The sequence below is a fragment of the Glandiceps talaboti genome, chromosome 16 (assembly GCF_964340395.1).
Source record: "Glandiceps talaboti chromosome 16, keGlaTala1.1, whole genome shotgun sequence".
Lineage (NCBI taxonomy): Eukaryota > Metazoa > Hemichordata > Enteropneusta > Spengelidae > Glandiceps > Glandiceps talaboti.
Genome location: NC_135564.1, coordinates 18,417,311 through 18,434,430, shown reverse-complemented (window position 1 = coordinate 18,434,430; position 17,120 = coordinate 18,417,311). Strand labels below are relative to the sequence as shown.

The following is a 17,120-nucleotide window of genomic DNA, read 5'->3' as shown; positions in this document are numbered from 1 at the left end:
GATTTCTTTTAAGACCTTGACCTTGACATTAACCTTCAGGGTTAATTATCAGCCATTTCCTGCATATCACAGACATTTGTAATAAATGTTGTTACTGCAATAATTTGCATTTAAATCGTGTCGCCATTCATAGAATTTAAGGGACTGTGTCTTCTACGAAGATTTGTTGTTTTTCTCTTTGTTAACGTTTAGCTCATATCATATCATACACATTTGCCAAGGGACTCAACGTCTATGGCGCTTGACTGTTCCTTTGCCATACAATAGAATTCCCTATAAATTAACCGTGAGTTTGGGACAGTGTTGCAAGAATTTCTATACAAGTGTAATTCACAATATCATACGTGAAGCTTTTAAAGTTATAGGGTTGCTGAAAGGTTAATATTAGTTGTGATTGTAACCTTTCTCTGTAGGAATGGGATCAATCAAGAGAGATCTGTGAACTAGATGGATATACCAACTATGATGTACAGGTAGCAGCTGCTTTTTCACCGGGATCTGGGTGGTCTAAATGGTCAGATACTGTCACTGTTAGGACAGTGGAACAAGGTTGGTATATCTTTAAAAGGTCAGATCCTTAGTTCCACCAGACACAAGTCCAGTCAGAATCATTTTTACCTTTAGCATACTTGTATTGTATCTTTCAAAAACTGTAATACATAGAGACTCCAATCATTGTGACTGTGTCTACCCCCATATTATTAGCTGCAATCTTTCTGTTAAGACCTTGACCTTTGACCTTGACCTTTAGGGTTATTTGTATCTTTCTTGTCTTCATCAGCTGTATGCTCCCCCTGGACTACTTTACTCCTCTTCAGATACCCATATGCTAACACTAAAAGCTTGGTCAGCAAATTAATCCTCTTACACAGCTCCTTCAATCTGGATCAACCATCCCATAATCTTTGATGTCTATATTTCTAGTCATCTTTCCGCCATGTTCTTAAAACTCATCTCTTCAATTTATAACTTTTATTCTTCTCCACCTATCACTTTCTGTGATGTTGCTATTATTCCAAATGTCACTCTATGCCCTTACAGTTTGTAATTCATTGTATGTTAGTGCCTGGAGCTCTCTGTATAACAGGCACATTAGTGTACCCGGTAGCTGTAAGTAATTCTGTGTTTCCTATGACCCTATATTAAGCAGGTTCATAAAGTGTGGAAATTCATATGTTTACCATGTTTTTACATTGCACCGATCGTTAAGTGGTATGACCGCTACATTTTGCATTATGGTTTACATCACATATAAATGTGTGTGCACTTGTGAATATTCATTTAAGGGAGGGGAGGAGGTTTTGTTATACATGAACGATATTCACTCATTGAGCTTATGCGACATTGTGCGATCATCCCTTAATGTACAAGAAATGGCAGTGGAACTTGAAATTCATCTGTGAATGTGACCTAATGTATGAAGAGGCCATAAAACTGTACTTATCAGATGGAATATGATACATTTACCTGTACTTCAGACATGCTACATGCAACAGCTTCTGCTTGTTAATGCTTACCTGTCACTGGCTGTATGTGAGCTAGTACCATGAAATTCATAATGAGTGGGATGGGAGGGACTGATATATATCTCATCTGTGGTATTATTTAAATAGGTCCATAAACAACTATCAGCTTGATGACATTGTTAAATACTAACTTAACAACTATGACTATACTTATTAACAGCACCAAATACCCGTCTGAAAATAAGCGTTCTGTCCGAAAATATTGACTTGGAGGACAGCAGAGATGTAATTGTGCAATGGGAGGTAAGTACCTGTTTTTAACTATTTTAATCCCCCAAAGGGCGGGGGGGGGGGACTCCTACACCGAGCTCTATCAGCGTCCGTCTGTCCATAACACATAACAGATAATTTCTCAGACATGCAATATGATTTCTTTCAAACCTGGCACAAAGAGTCACTCAAAAACTGGGAGTGAAAGGGCTACTCAAATTTTATGTATTATTTTTACTACATTGACATGTTAAAATAGCACCAGAAAACATTCTTTTAGTCCTTGAATTTCAAAAATCTCCAGGGACGAGAGGGGGAAGCCCCCTCCTGTACCCCACCCCCACCTGGCTCCCTCAGACTTCGATTCAACGTACATCGCCTAATTCCCAATTTTACTAACTACTTTGGCAATAAGCTGCAATCATTTTTACTTCTTCCTTGTCTCAATGAAACACTGAATGAATCAATGAATGCCATTAACAGTCAGTTATGACTGTGAAATGGTGGGGGGGGGGGTTACGAAAACAATTTGAGTTAATTAGGGGGGGGGGGGATTACGAAAAAAATTCAAACCAAGCCCGGCGGCTACTTTTTTTGTTTTAATTGTATTACATCATTTCCCAACCAACAATATCATCTTCATCTTTTCACTAAAACTGGAGACACATGTACATTGTACTAAACAGGAAGTGAATATAGTAAAAACCCACCAGATTAGATGTTCTTCCTCGAAGTGATACTTAATACAGTAATAACACGGACCAAGTGGTTATGATTTAAGAATTGCGCCCTCACAGAGTTGTTAATGTTTTTTCTGTTCTTATGACTCCTATAGCCACTGACACGCAGGCAGATGAGTGGAGTAGTATTAAGATACACTGTAACACTTATAAAAGGTGAATTTGAAGTAGTGGCAGAAGTTAACAAATCTGCCGATGCAAGGACACATGATTTTCAAGGTCAGTGTTAAACAAAAATTTTTATGACCTCAATGATTTTTGCCAGCTAGGTACCGCAAACTTGTAAAATGTCAACATATTGCTAAAAAAGTAGCCATGCATATGTATTATATTATTATATGTTTTTCCTTAATTTGGGTTCATTTCATTCATGGTTGAGTTACTTGTTCTTCAATGCTTTCAACATGTAAATTATGAAAATATCCTTCAACTTTTTTGTGAATTTGAGATAGTATTAGCCGGTTTTTGGGTACACTTTAAGACGTGATGGAACATGTTAACAATTAAATGTACAAATTTATATCGACTGTGATGTAATTCTGTGTGGATCTACGAACTATCCAGTGATTCTTAATTACATTTTGATTCAAGCCAAGCAGTACCAGGCCAGAAGATCTGCAGTGTTACCTCCATTCCATATTTTTATCGAACATCTCAAACAGTTGTATAAGATTGAAAAACAAATTGCTATTAGAAATAACAGGCAAAATAATATTTTATCAGAAATGGTCATTGTTAGATAATCTTAACTAAGGTATCCCTTTCAAGTTTGCTTTAACAGATTCATTGTTGCCATGACTTTGTCTAAATTACTTTTAGTAGCTAGGACAGCATTGTTTGTTTGGCTGTGTGTTGTAGTTCTTTTACGTTTGTTTCTAAAATAAAAAACAAACAAACAAACACCCTAACCCTCCCAAACCATGTAAATTGTATTGTTGAAACTTTTGTTATCTGAAATATTGTTCAGAGTTCTAGGATTGCCATGAAATCGCTAATCTGTAAGATAAAGACATTTATGCCATGCTATCAGGTATATAAAAAAATTGGTTCCGGTTACCCGACCCCACCTAGCTTTTCACTGCTGACCCTAATTTTTTTTGTATTCGAGAAAAAAATAATAAAATCGCAAATAATCATTAAGTCTCACGAGAAATAGTGGATGTACAAACTGACATCAACTTAAAAAGACAAAAGAAAACTGTTCTTCCCATCTGTAATGGGAGTATATCTGAAAGGAAGGAGTAAATAACATAGAGACTGTTTGGAAAACGATGGAAAACCTGAACTAAACAGTCACACATGAAAAAAATTAGAAGTTCAAACAGAGGTCATTATGTAGATTAAAAATCAAATAGACAGAATAGTTACTGCATCTGATTTTAAGAACGATTGTTGTTAAGATAATATTGTTAATTGTTTGTTCTTGACAAAATGCCAGACTTTGGTCTGAAGCTTACAGCAGAAATATTGAAGGGTCGCCGAAAGACTGTGCATAGTAAGGGTATATACATATGTACCATTTCTCAACTCATGTACTTTTGACTCTTGTCTTTTTAAGCATTATGTAGAGGTCTGAGGTATGACATCTTCTTTGAACACGTGTGACCTCTGACCCAATAAATTTGATGATGTAGTTTCCAAGTTGCCGACTTTGAGTAAACACAAAACTTAATGTGCCATTTTATAGAGTACTTGCCACTTGTCATGTAATAAACTATATTAGAATGTCTTCTTTTGATGTTATTTTTATTTTTCAAAAGCTCTCAAGAAGTTCAAATCTTATAAAGTATCTGTAGTGACCTGGAACAGTGCTGGGTCATCACCACCGGCAACAGTTGATATCTTGGATTTAACAAGCGGTAAGTTAATCTGTGTACAAGATATTAGAAGTAGATATGCATGATTACCCCAATATTTGTGTTTATTCAATGAAGGAAATAATGAGTGACTTAAGGGGCCTTGTCACTGTGAGTTGATAGGCTTACAAACCAAGCACTCTTCAGCTGTCATTATATTGATGTGTTTCTGTTGTCTATTTCAGCCCCGTCTGACACTAGTAGAAAAAATAGTACAGTTTACGACATTTTCCGTACTATAGTTCAGATTGAGTTCAATTCTGTACTTTTATGCTGATGAGGTGGACGTTTCTGTACTTTCCCATTAGCGCCTGTCTAATCGGATTATACTCGATCTGAAAAATAGTTCAGATTGCGAGTCGGAAGTGATTTGAATACATTTGCATTTAGTTCAGAATATATTCATGAGTTCACCCCGATAACCGGGCAGTAAACAAATGAATATTCAAATCTATCTCGCCTGCATGTGATTCAAGGCGTGTACACTAATTGTTTGACCCACAGAAAACTAACAGTAACACTATTTAGTTAGTTAGTTGTCTGTGTTTGACCACATGAAGGCGGAGGGGGAGGGTGCAAAAGAAAAGGGTTACACACATGTACAGTGTATGATATGATGAGAGCTACATTTAATGTACATGTACATACGAACTGACATGTATACGTACATGTACAACTACGCTAGCATGTAAACGTTAGCAAAAACTCTTACTACTACCTCAGACCACTAAAATACTAGAGTGGTCTGAGCTACTACTACTTGCAAAAAGTATTTACAAGCATTTCCATGTAGGTCAATGAAATATCACCTATGTGGGTTATACTTCAATAGTCGGTCAAACAGCGTAAAGGTCTACATTCTACAATGATAAATACATTCGATGTTAGTCAAAGAGGACAACAATGACAGACATGATTGTTCAACTCGGTGCGATCTAAGATGAATTCACGGTGTATATTTGGTTACGTCGCCTTTGAATTGATGATGATGACGACTCGTCCGACCTAGACTGTTCTGGTCCAGTTTCAAGTGAAAGTCAGAATTATCACGGTGCCATTGATTATACTAACTGTGATGAAACTCGCCCACTCTAGTCTCTATGACTTCATTAGCCCCAAAATGCAAGAACTTAATAATGGTATTGTAAATCGAAGTTCATGCATGCTCTGACTGTCGCCTGTTTTTTGTTTTCTTACATTTTATACAATTTTGAATTGTTAGCTTTGTATTTCCTGCATTAATGTTGAAAACTGGTCTTTTTACTGTGCGTCTTCAATGTGCAGGTAAAATAGTGTGTTAATCTAGCATCGTGAGTACGCGCTCGCTTATGGTTTTGCATACCTTGGACTGCCTGTCATTCAGTATTGTTTTAGCCTATCTATTTCTAAAGAAAAATGGTCTGTAAAGGGACTGCTTTAGTTGTCACAGTGCCTTTGTGGATATATAAATCGATTTATGACAAGTGAGTCTACCTATTTTTTTTCCGACCCACTCAGTCAAGGAGTGCGATACACCAATCACCGTGTATTTAGCTTTGTATACAGTGTATGGATAATAGCAAGTTTCGGGACTGAAAAATCATAAATTGTTTGTTAGACTTATTTTTTATTCAATGTAATCTGGGTTGATTAGGAATTTTCAGATATCAGGATTTAAACCTCGGATTTCAACTCAGAAAGGCTATATTTTTTGCCTTAGTCTGAATTATATTAGTAGAACTCTCACCAACGTTCCCAATGTGAAGTGATCTGAAAGTTGGTGAGAGGTCCTCACGTTGGATTGCAGCACTGCATGTTCTTGCCGAGAAGATAAAGAGGTGTAGTAATTATGGTTTAAAACTGACTTTTACAAACGCCAGTCGTGTAGGGTCTATGATTTTTTATGTTGTGGATGAATGCGGCACTTTGATCTGAACCTCAGACCACTATAATAGGAACAGACTAGAATCGCTTTTTGTTTTAGGTGTGAATGGGGCTCTAAACCCATCTTCTCTGTCGTGCATGGTTACCCTTCAAACCTGCTTCAAGCCGAACGTTGTGCAAAACGATACTTCGTGTCTTTACGGGGTTTTTTTTGCAATTGTGTTTTAGTGGCCTGAGTCTGAACAAGTGTTCATACAGTACAGCAAAGTCCCACCAACAAAATCCATAGCAATAGATGCAGGAAAACCTCAGTATGGGCGACGGTGAAATCATGGTGTTAATTCTAAAACTTTTGAAAGCAAGAACATATGTTTGTGCAACTTTTGTATTAAAAGCATACCATTCCAATTCAAGGACAACGATTTTGTTCAGAAATGGTGGTAGGACTATAATCCTTCCTACCTCCTTCCTTCCTACCTCCATAGTTCAAAACTGCTGATCGTAACTGCATGGTACAGCGCATCTACATTTATTTCTGAGTTATGGAGGGCATTATTTGATAAGTACCCCATTCGTCCCTGTATTAGATCTTGTATAGTCATAATATTACAAAGATATGTGATTGTTGTGATCATTTCATTTGCTCATTATGTATTCAAGTGTAGTCAAATTTTCTTAGGTGTATGAGCAACTTTACTTCACCAATAAATTCTACTTTCTCACGAGTATTGTAAAATAACATGGCTATAATATGATACTACACAGCACGTTTTAGACGTATTTGCATATCAATGTCATCTTCAAATTTAGTTTTGCGGCTGTCATTCATTTTTACTTTGAATTCTTTTATTTACAAAACAAATGACAGTTTTTGACCCCAAAAATGACCCAAAACAGAAAATTGAAAATATAATGCTGTCATAAACAAATATGAATAGACTTCTCGATAAAATTCCATTTACTCATTGGGAACATCGAACGTACAATGTCAAAAAGTCGCACTGGCGCAAAGTATCATGGGAAAACTTTCTTTGGCACACCTCACTTAGGAAATATAGCCGCAACAAAAAAGTTAATACTGGGATCATGTCTTTTTAAATTTAGCCTTTACCTTATAGAATAGAAGTATCAAAAGTGTATGCACTAACAAGTATCTGTGGTTTGTGCAAACATGCCAAATCGCTGATGATTGTTAAACAACAAAACTTTGCATACCATTGTCATTAATAATTCTACGTTTTACTTCTGAATCAGTTCTAAACACTTACGATTGAAATGATCGTCAACGATACGCTGATTTGTAGTTGAGGGTAATTAAAAATATTTTACAATGACGATTTCGACCATTAGCCGATGGAGGTGACCCCAACCAAACCTGTCACAAGATGTAAACTTGCACACTTTTTTGTGTCAATATGTCTGTTCTGGTCAGTCTGTTTTGGGAATTTATGGTACATTCACTGTCGCAGTTTTCAGCCAGGGTCACGTTATTCGACGATTACTATTTGGATAAACACTGCAAAAAAGTAACACCCGTCATTGTTGCTTAGACATTTTCCTAGGGTCTTTTTCAACAGGATTTATAGTAAGAAGTAACTTTGTTGATGGTGTAGTCACTGAATTTATAACCCTACATCGATGACTTAGTAATTGAACACGCAAATGAATTATCATGAACACTGATCTACTACCGATCCGACCCTGGGATTCGATCACAATTCATGGCGTCGCTTGCCAGTCTATGTCTTGGTCACGCAAACGTGAACACTCTGATATCTGAAACACTTCTTTGCTCCAGATACGCACCTTTTTTTCATGGAAAATGTCATATAGTTTGAAGTAAGCTGGGAGAAAATATTAATGAGATATTTGTAGATTCAAATAAGAGTGAAATGATAGTCAAGTGATTTTGAACCATCTCCGTGTATTTTGCTTTAGCGAAAACACTGACAACTACTAGTATGTGATCGCCGATATTAGTTCTCGCAAAACCAATATACCACAACATTAGTGTTGAATCTTTTGTACGAATGCCTGAGCATGACAAAATATCCGAAGAAAACAGCGAGGGTTGTTGGCTGAGCCGGTATCCAAAAATCAAATAAAGTCTGTTTGAAAACTGCGACTGTGAGTGTATAGTTGATGATTCAAGGACGGTTGCCTATGAAAGACACATCGGTTTGTTCATGGAGGTAGAAAAGACGTGTTCCTACCTCCATGGTTTGTTCAAAAATGGAGGTAGGCTACCTCGAATATTCAAAGTTATCAGTTTTGAATCTGTGTTGCTATTGTTGACCATTACTCACATACCAGTCCCTCACCCTCTTAGAAGTACAACTGCGAAACTTCAAAGATTATCTACAAGGTTGTGAACTTTGTAGTAAGCAAGGTGGGGGTTATAGGAAGGTGTCATCTCTTTGACACTTACAATGTGGTGATTGTTAACTGCCCTTATTTCGTTTTATTTTGTCATTTCTTTAGCTTTAAGTTGACGACATACCACCTTCCATGCAAAGATGACATTCTGTTTTTAACAAAACCAATAGGTAGAGGTATTATTTGTATTTTTTGTATCGCGTTTAACTTTCAGCGATACCAATTTTACTGAAGTGCAAATTGGTCATTAGCTGAAATTTTCACACAGCAATCTATTTAAATCCTACCGGCATAAGTATTACAGTGTTGTTGTGTTAGTTGTCTGTGGTTTTTGCGTAGTAGAAAGTAACAGCACTACGTCCTCTTTGTCCTACATTATCGGCCTGCAAAAGGCATTTCAAGTTCAATTATTTCAACTTCTTCTTTGTATAGTGGGTAATGTCAATCAAGGTATGGGTTTATTGATTTCTGTTCATTTCTTGCCACCTGCGAAGGGGTCACGTGAGAATCACTTTTGACAATGCACATTGCTTGTCCTTACGCCAGGGGACAGTCTTAGTGGTAGAAAAGCAGTAGAGTATGACAGTTAATACAATTAATACCATATACAATTAATTTGTAGGTGAGGTTGCGACCAAGTAGGGAAAAATGTCAGTCATTACCAGTGAATGGCTCACACCTAAACGACTACAAACGTTTGTCGAGACTTAAGCTTACTGATAAACAGCTAGCTACTCAATGACAACCTAATATACTGCCAAAAACATTCGGCCTTATCAATGGCGACGTACTGACTGCTCGAACTTCTGGACTTACTCAAGGCCTCGCCCGGTCGTCAAATTGCAAAGAACAATGAAGAACAGCTGAACACCTTCCTGTGGTCATCTGTTCCTTTCCGTACCGACTCTCAATTGTTTTGCTGTGTTTACTTGTTTATCTTTAATAACAATAGTTTTTTAACTAACACCAATGTTCTTCCACTTTCTTTGCTTTCAAAGTCAGTCACTTACTGTTGTAGCTTAACTTGCCAGTCAAAGACAGCCATCCTCAACTGGACACACAACATGACAACAAAGATATACCAGAAAATCATGACGTTTTGAATCATATCATTCGGCCCCCAACCCTGTTTTTGACAATTAAAAAATGCTCTACTACCCATCACAGCCAGTATCAATCAGACTTTTTCCATATATTATATTCCACCCTAACTTAACCCATATGACCGCCCCATTTATAACTCGTATGTCCGGACATGAACATGATTGGCTGTTCGCTGACCAAGGGGTATGAGACCATATGTGGAAGTGGGGGACAAGCTTATCAAATATGACCGTAGTTCCATGTAAATTAAAACTTATAGTTATGCTTATAGTCGTTACGTTTTCAGTTTATTGTGGTACCCGCTTGATGCTTTCTCTGAAGATGCCGACGGGATCAGTCTAAAATTCAGTTCTGGTGTATAAACTACAATGTATCACACATATCATGACTCGAGATCTCACTATCCAATCCATCGGCTATACACCGGAGAACACAAGGACTATACTGACTGTTTTCTATCCTGCACGAAATAAATTGAGAATACGTGGAACTTATATGTACATGAACAGTAGCTCCGACAACTCTGACAAGTCTCTATATACCCCACCAGGCCTCTTTGCTGGAGTTCGCGGAGCGTGTGTTGTCAGTGCTAATCTCGTCTAGTTCCTATCACCGTGTTCCTAAACAGTATCGTTACCATTTACACCTCCACTCACTAAACTTGGTTTAGTCATAGAAAATAGAGAGGACCCTCTCTATTGTCTATGGTTTAGTTAGATACCAATTGGCATCTGGACTAGAGCTAATCACGAGTCCATCACAACGTGCATGCATCATTTTCTGATGTCCGCATTTTGGACATTGAAGTAAATGATTTTACATTTCTGAGTCTCATTCTGCATTTTTCCACTGTTCTATAAGTGGTAGCTACTACTTTTGGCACAATTAAAAAAAAAAGATGTTACGAAGACGAAAACAAAATATAATCGAGATGCACGATAAACATTTTTTGAAAAAAAGTCACATAAATGACTGCAGTATCGATATTTTTAATTGGCATGATTGAAGACTTTAAAAAATGAATGATGATAAAAGTGATGGTTTTTCTATACAAGCGATAACATCACGATACCGGGTACTTCACAAACATTATCTCACTGACTTCAAAACCATAGTGACTAAATCGTTTCATACAATTAGACGGCATGATGTTTTTTACGTCTCGCACAAGCATATACAATGGTACACTTTACCAAATTGTAATAGACCATGTAAATATTACATTGACCGATGCAGATCTTGCTCGCGCAGGTTGGGTAGATTTATATGCTACGTTATGCCTTAGGCCTAAAAAATAACTGTTTGGTTTCTGTTACCCGACCCACCTAGTTTTTCACTGCCGACCCTTAACTTTTTTTACGTGTTCTTGAAAAACTAACAAAATCGCAACAATTGTGAAGTCTCACGAGACATAGTGGAAGCAGAAACTGACATCAACTTAAAAAGACAATATAAAACTGTTCCTCCAATCTGTAATGGTTGTACATCTAATGGAAAGAAGCCAATAACACAGAGATCATTTGGAAAAAATGGAAAACCAGAATTAGACACTCGCACATGAATAAAAATAAATCTACCTACCCCACCTATTTATTTATTTTGCCTAATCGGAACAACACAATTTTTTTAACAGGCCTATTTCCTAACTCAAGCTTAAATTATTGGACCCTTGTGAACCAAAAATGTGCGAAAATACAACGCCAAAATAGTAACGCTTTGCACAGTTTTCACACTGAGCAATACGACTATGATTAGATCATAGACAGTGAAGTTCTCCAGTGTCTCTGGTTAGACCGACAACAATGAAACCGTTAGCGGGATCTCAGAGTCATACTCATTCACATAAAAATTTTTATGGCTGTTCACGTTGGTTAGCAACATCTCTGTCTTTGAGTTTGAATGAAATCGCTGCCATTCCCTACAGGAAACTGTTCTATGGAATTACATGCCAGGAGCGCTTTCAATATCATAGAATGTTTTGTTGATTTTTTTTTTTTTTTTTTTTTTTTTTTGGGGGGGGGGGGTCGACAACTTTTACCAAGACAACCATTATATTAATCATTATAGTAACTACCTAGCATGGCTAATAGCCATACTGAGGTAGAACTGTAGATTGCTAAAATGTTATGGGTTGCTGGTTGTACACAACCTCAGCATATGCCACTTGACTTTCAGGCATTAATAGGTGGCAGAAATAGTCCGCACCAGGGCCGCTCTGTAGTCGGCATAAAAGGGTGACTAAGCCCAGACAATATTGTCCAGACCAGATTTGGAGGTGTGAACGCATTTAAAGCTGACTCGGTTCTAAATCTTGGTGCATATTCATGAGGTCGACACCTAGAAAATGAACCATGTGTACATTTCTTTTGTCTTTTGTTAGTTAATTTATGCGGGTAAACTGTGTCTTCACTAACATTTTCCACTAAAAGTTTCAAAATTGTCTTGTTTTTTGAAGGACTACTATAATAATATTTCACCGCCCTTGCTTTATTGTCATATCAGGAAAGTCAAGAACTTGACAAAAGCTATTCAAAACAAAGTAATCAAAGTTGCAAAACCAAAATGGTGCCGTGGAGAGTTGTGTCTGGTCATGTTCTGATCATGTAAGTATACTGTATAACCCACGGTCTGATCTAGTAGCAGTATATCAACGACGAATCTACATTACAAACAAACAAACAAACAAACAAACAAACAAACAACACACACACACACACACACACACACACACACACACACACACACGGTGATATTAAAAAGCACGCAACACAAAGGTTGGTTCACATCCCTCGCATCAGTACCGGTACCCATTCTACTGAGTTATAAATATAAATCACATTCTCAGCTACAACATTGAACTTGTATGATACACAAATCTTCAGAATGTGCGGGCCATATTTTCACTATCGGCATTGGCAGTCACCATCACTGCCTTTTAAAAAAATTAATACAGATAAATGGAAGCAAAAACAATCCTCTTGACGGTAGTTTAGTAGTCAGTTATGAATTATGTAACGTTAAATAACGCTATTCAAATATTTCCCTCTATGCCTCCCATATACCGATAGTAAATCTTCAAACATCCATACACATGCGGACTTTGCTCCCTACTAGATACATCCATGTTTTACGTTACTTTCGTATTGCAAATTTAGCTGATGATGTCATGTCAAAGCCACGTGGTCTAAAAACCGATATGAAATTATTTATCCGTGATGTTTAGAATTTTGGTCGGTCAATATAGTTTCAATGACCAAGTGTGACCCCCACTGATGTCTAAAGTACTAATATCAGTACCTGACCGGCCATGGCCATGGCCTTGTTTTTGTTTTTGATTTTCTTGATTCAATATTCAAATCTACGTAATGTCTGGTTTGTTAGGCCATAAATTCCAAGCATATTTACCATGATATCACAAATATAGACCAGTTACAGAAAGTAATAAGTGTCAGCAAAATACTGTAATATCGACACTGTTTCACGGATTTTAGGGACGCTGGTGCTTGGATTATTTTACGGTTGACATTACCTAGCCAGTAATATAAGGAGTAGTACATGGGTATTTTATCCCTGGACTTTATATCGAAATGGAATAAGCTGAAACAGTTCTTCTTTGAGCAGGAAATATGTTGTGATTATTACGGAAGCGTATTAGTGCCAAGTTGTAAGGAAAAAAATAAAATTTAAAATCTCGTAATTACGAGATTTCAATTCTCGTAATTACGACTTTTTTCTCGTAATTACGACTTTTTTCTCGTAATTACGACTTTTCAATTCTCGTAATTACGACTTTTCGATTCTCGTAATTACGACTTTTTTCTCGTAATTACGACTTTTCGATTCTCGTAATTACGACTTTTTTCTCGTAATTACGACTTTTCAATTCTCGTAATTACGACTTTTCGATTCTCGTAATTACGACTTTTTTCTCGTAATTACGACTTTTTGAATGTGGTAAGCCAACAACAGTTAGTAGCAAGTCAGTTATCACTCTGAGCGCTGGATTTAGGAGTGAACCATTTGACTTTTGGGATTCCCAAGGTCCATATTTAGAAGGGGGCACATCACCCTCTCATTATCAAATATGTAGTATTGTTTTGTTTTTGGTTTTCTGCGGAGGAATGGAGTTAGAGGTAACATGGAAAATATAAGCAATCACATCAAAATAGTCACAGCCTTAAAATTCGGAAAGTAACTTGTTTTTATGCCATTTTCTTCGCCCCCTCCATCAAGTAACTTTACCCTTATATAGTACTACATTGTAAGCGCTTTCAACGAAGTGCATAAAATGTATTTGGACCTTGCTCCTTGCTGATCAAAAATAGGTCACATGCTGCCATGCATGGTGATAAAAACATCGTAAGACGCCACATGTTTTATACGAACATGAACTTTACTAATATATACATGTTTTAGATTTTCATAATAATCACAGGTTTAATTCTCCGAGTCATAATTACGAGAATCGTACTAAAAGATTCTCGTAATTACGACTTTTCAATTCTCGTAATTACGACTTTTCGATTCTCGTAATTACGACTTTTTGATTCTCGTAATTACGACTTTTTGATTCTCGTAATTACGACTTTTCGATTCTCGTAATTACGACTTTTCGATTCTCGTAATTACGACTTTTCGATTCTCGTAATTACGACTTTTTGATTCTCGTAATTACGACTTTTTGATTCTCGTAATTACGACTTTTTGATTCTCGTAATTACGACTTTTCGATTCTCGTAATTACGACTTTTTGATTCTCGTAATTACGACTTTTCTATTCTCGTATTTACGACTTTACGATTCTCGTTATTACGACTTTTTGATTGTCGTAATTATGAAATTATGATTTTTTATTGTTTGTTATTTATCAATTTTTGAATTGTTCAGACACGAATCTTATGATTTTGATGTACTAAGCAAATGTACTATAGAGTGTTTGACACGGTAACCGGTTTGTATGATTTGATTGCGTTTTTCGTTTCTTTAAAAAAAACTCGAGTGCATTAAAAAGCGAAGAATATTCTTTCATTATATGTCGGCAAAATGAATCAATAATGGATTTGAAATTGAAGGTAAAATTCACAACTTTAGTTTAGAATTTTCTTCATTAAGGTAAATCAGATTTATACGGTTTTGAAATTTAAAATTCAATAACGTGGCACCGTAGGTCGTTCGATCAAGTTTGAAAATGTGTGGAGACCTTTTCCACGGTTGATAAATACTTGAATATATGTATTTGGTATGGTATAATAATATTGGTTTGAGGGTCAGTTAGCCAAGTGACCGGTTTGTCGAGGTTATTGACCCTGGTATATCAGGGTGTTAGTAGGAAGGCATTGGCGAGACGTCCCCAGATAGAAACTTTATCGATCCTTCTTTTAAGACGTTTCGGACCGGCCGTTAGGTCCTTCATCAGTCGTAATCCTGTCTTGTATTGGACAATTTCCCTACATCTTCATCATTGGATATAAGTTGGAGTTGTGTCCGAATTTCAGAAGAATATATATATATGTTTAATATTGGATTTATTTGAACAAATTCTTTGCTGATGAAGAATTCTTGTTGTTCTGGAATTCTTGTTTTGTGTTTATTATTTGGCTAAGTTCATTGACAGATTGCCTGTTTAAAAATTGCAGTGAACCTACTACCTTCTTGTTGCATCCAGTATATGTGTGTACATATGTGAACACGTTATTTCATTGCCATTTCTTTTTTTAACCTATAGGTGTTATGTAATTTCACTGGACTTATATTAGAGTGTTCAGTTCACCTTAAATGTACTTACTACCCGATGATCGGGTGTTGTTGAGAACTCAGCTGTTGCTTATAACATGAACTTAAAATGGCAGTGTGATTTTTCCAGTTAGATATCAACTTACCGGAGAATTGCGACGTAATTACGAGAATCGAAATGTCTTTACGATTCTCGTAATTACGAGATTCAAAAAGTCGTAATTACGAGAATCGAAAAGTCGTAATTACGAGAATTGAAAAGTCGTAATTACGAGAAAAAAGTCGTAATTACGAGAAAAAAGTCGTAATTACGAGAATCGAAAAGTCGTAATTACGAGAATTGAAAAGTCGTAATTACGAGAAAAAAGACGTAATTACGAGAAAAAAGTCGTAATTACGAGAATCGAAAAGTCGTAATTACGAGAATTGAAAAGTCGTAATTACGAGAAAAAAGTCGTAATTACGAGAAAAAAGTCGTAATTACGAGAATTGAAATCTCGTAATTACGAGATTTTAAATTTTATTTTTTCCCTTACAACTTGGCACTAATACGCTTCCGTAGATTATGGATATTATACATATATATATATAATTGCCAACACATCGGCAACGAGAGTAATGACATTGACTATACGTAATATGTAAAGATGTAGTGTAAAATTGGAATACGGTCGTCAGGAACTAGATTAGGGTAGGGGGAGGCTCAGGAGAAAATTGTTGTCACGGGAAAAAAACGAATTGGGACGTGCGTGAAAATTCGGATTGTCTGAAAGGGACCCGGAGTCACGTACAAATATTTTGCTCATGAGTTGAACCAAATTTAACTCCAGGAGCAGACGTTTAACAAGCGTATTTTTAAAAGGGTGACTGGCAGAGAATGTGTGTCTCTTGAAGGGTAGACAATATACTCGCGATAGACTATGGGTTTCAGGCCACTGTGTCAGACGTGGTCTTGGAGGAGTCAGTACAATTCCTCCAAGAGTGGTAAGAGGCCAAGCCTGAAATAGACGGGTTTGCAAGTAGAAGTTTACATGCCTTGTCTGTGGTTTACATTGTGCACGCAAAACATCTCACAAAACCGGCCATAACTAAAGCGGCATATCAGTAAATATGAAAAACGTGATCTTGGTAATTTGGATACCAGTTCTGAAAATATTCTCTGGGAAAATAGGTTAAAATGAACATCGAGATAGCTGCCTATTTCCCATTGTTTATAAATCGTCAAGAGGTTTAGCTATCCACTCAGATGAACCACTCTTTGTCACTTTATAATCTAGCATTATACATGAGATAATTTCCAAAATGTACATGTTTTATCATTTCATTTTGGACTTTATAGAAGTTGATGACTAATATATATATATATATATATATATATATATATATATATATATATATATATATATATATATATATATATATATATATATATATATATATATATTTAGTCACCTGTTCAACTTTAACATTGTCAATAAAAAGGTCGGGCACTACTTTAGGTTTCTTCCTAAAGTCGACCTTTCGTCCAAGTAGTTTTCTTTACACTAAGTAACAAACCCATCAACTTCATCGAAATAAGTACGGTCAGAATTTGACAGGTCAACTAATGCAGAGTTATCAGAATATTTGATAAGTGGATTTGTATCGGTACCTGATGAGCAGTCATTTGTGTAAAGTGTAAATAGTTTGTGTGAGAGTATCGTGCTCTGTGA

General features: G+C 36.4%; 1 protein-coding gene across 1 annotated transcript in view; it reads left to right on the top strand.

Annotated features, from left to right (window-relative positions):
• The window catches only part of LOC144447184 (receptor-type tyrosine-protein phosphatase F-like), a 43,216-nt gene that overhangs the window by 3,819 nt on the left and 22,277 nt on the right, over positions 1–17,120 (top strand). Inside the window, exons 6-10 of the mRNA XM_078137089.1 lie at positions 414–549; positions 1,687–1,769; positions 2,572–2,695; positions 4,237–4,335; positions 4,518–4,549. Coding sequence (XP_077993215.1) covers positions 414–549; positions 1,687–1,769; positions 2,572–2,695; positions 4,237–4,335; positions 4,518–4,549 — 474 coding nt within the window. The remainder of the gene's footprint in view (positions 1–413; positions 550–1,686; positions 1,770–2,571; positions 2,696–4,236; positions 4,336–4,517; positions 4,550–17,120) is intronic.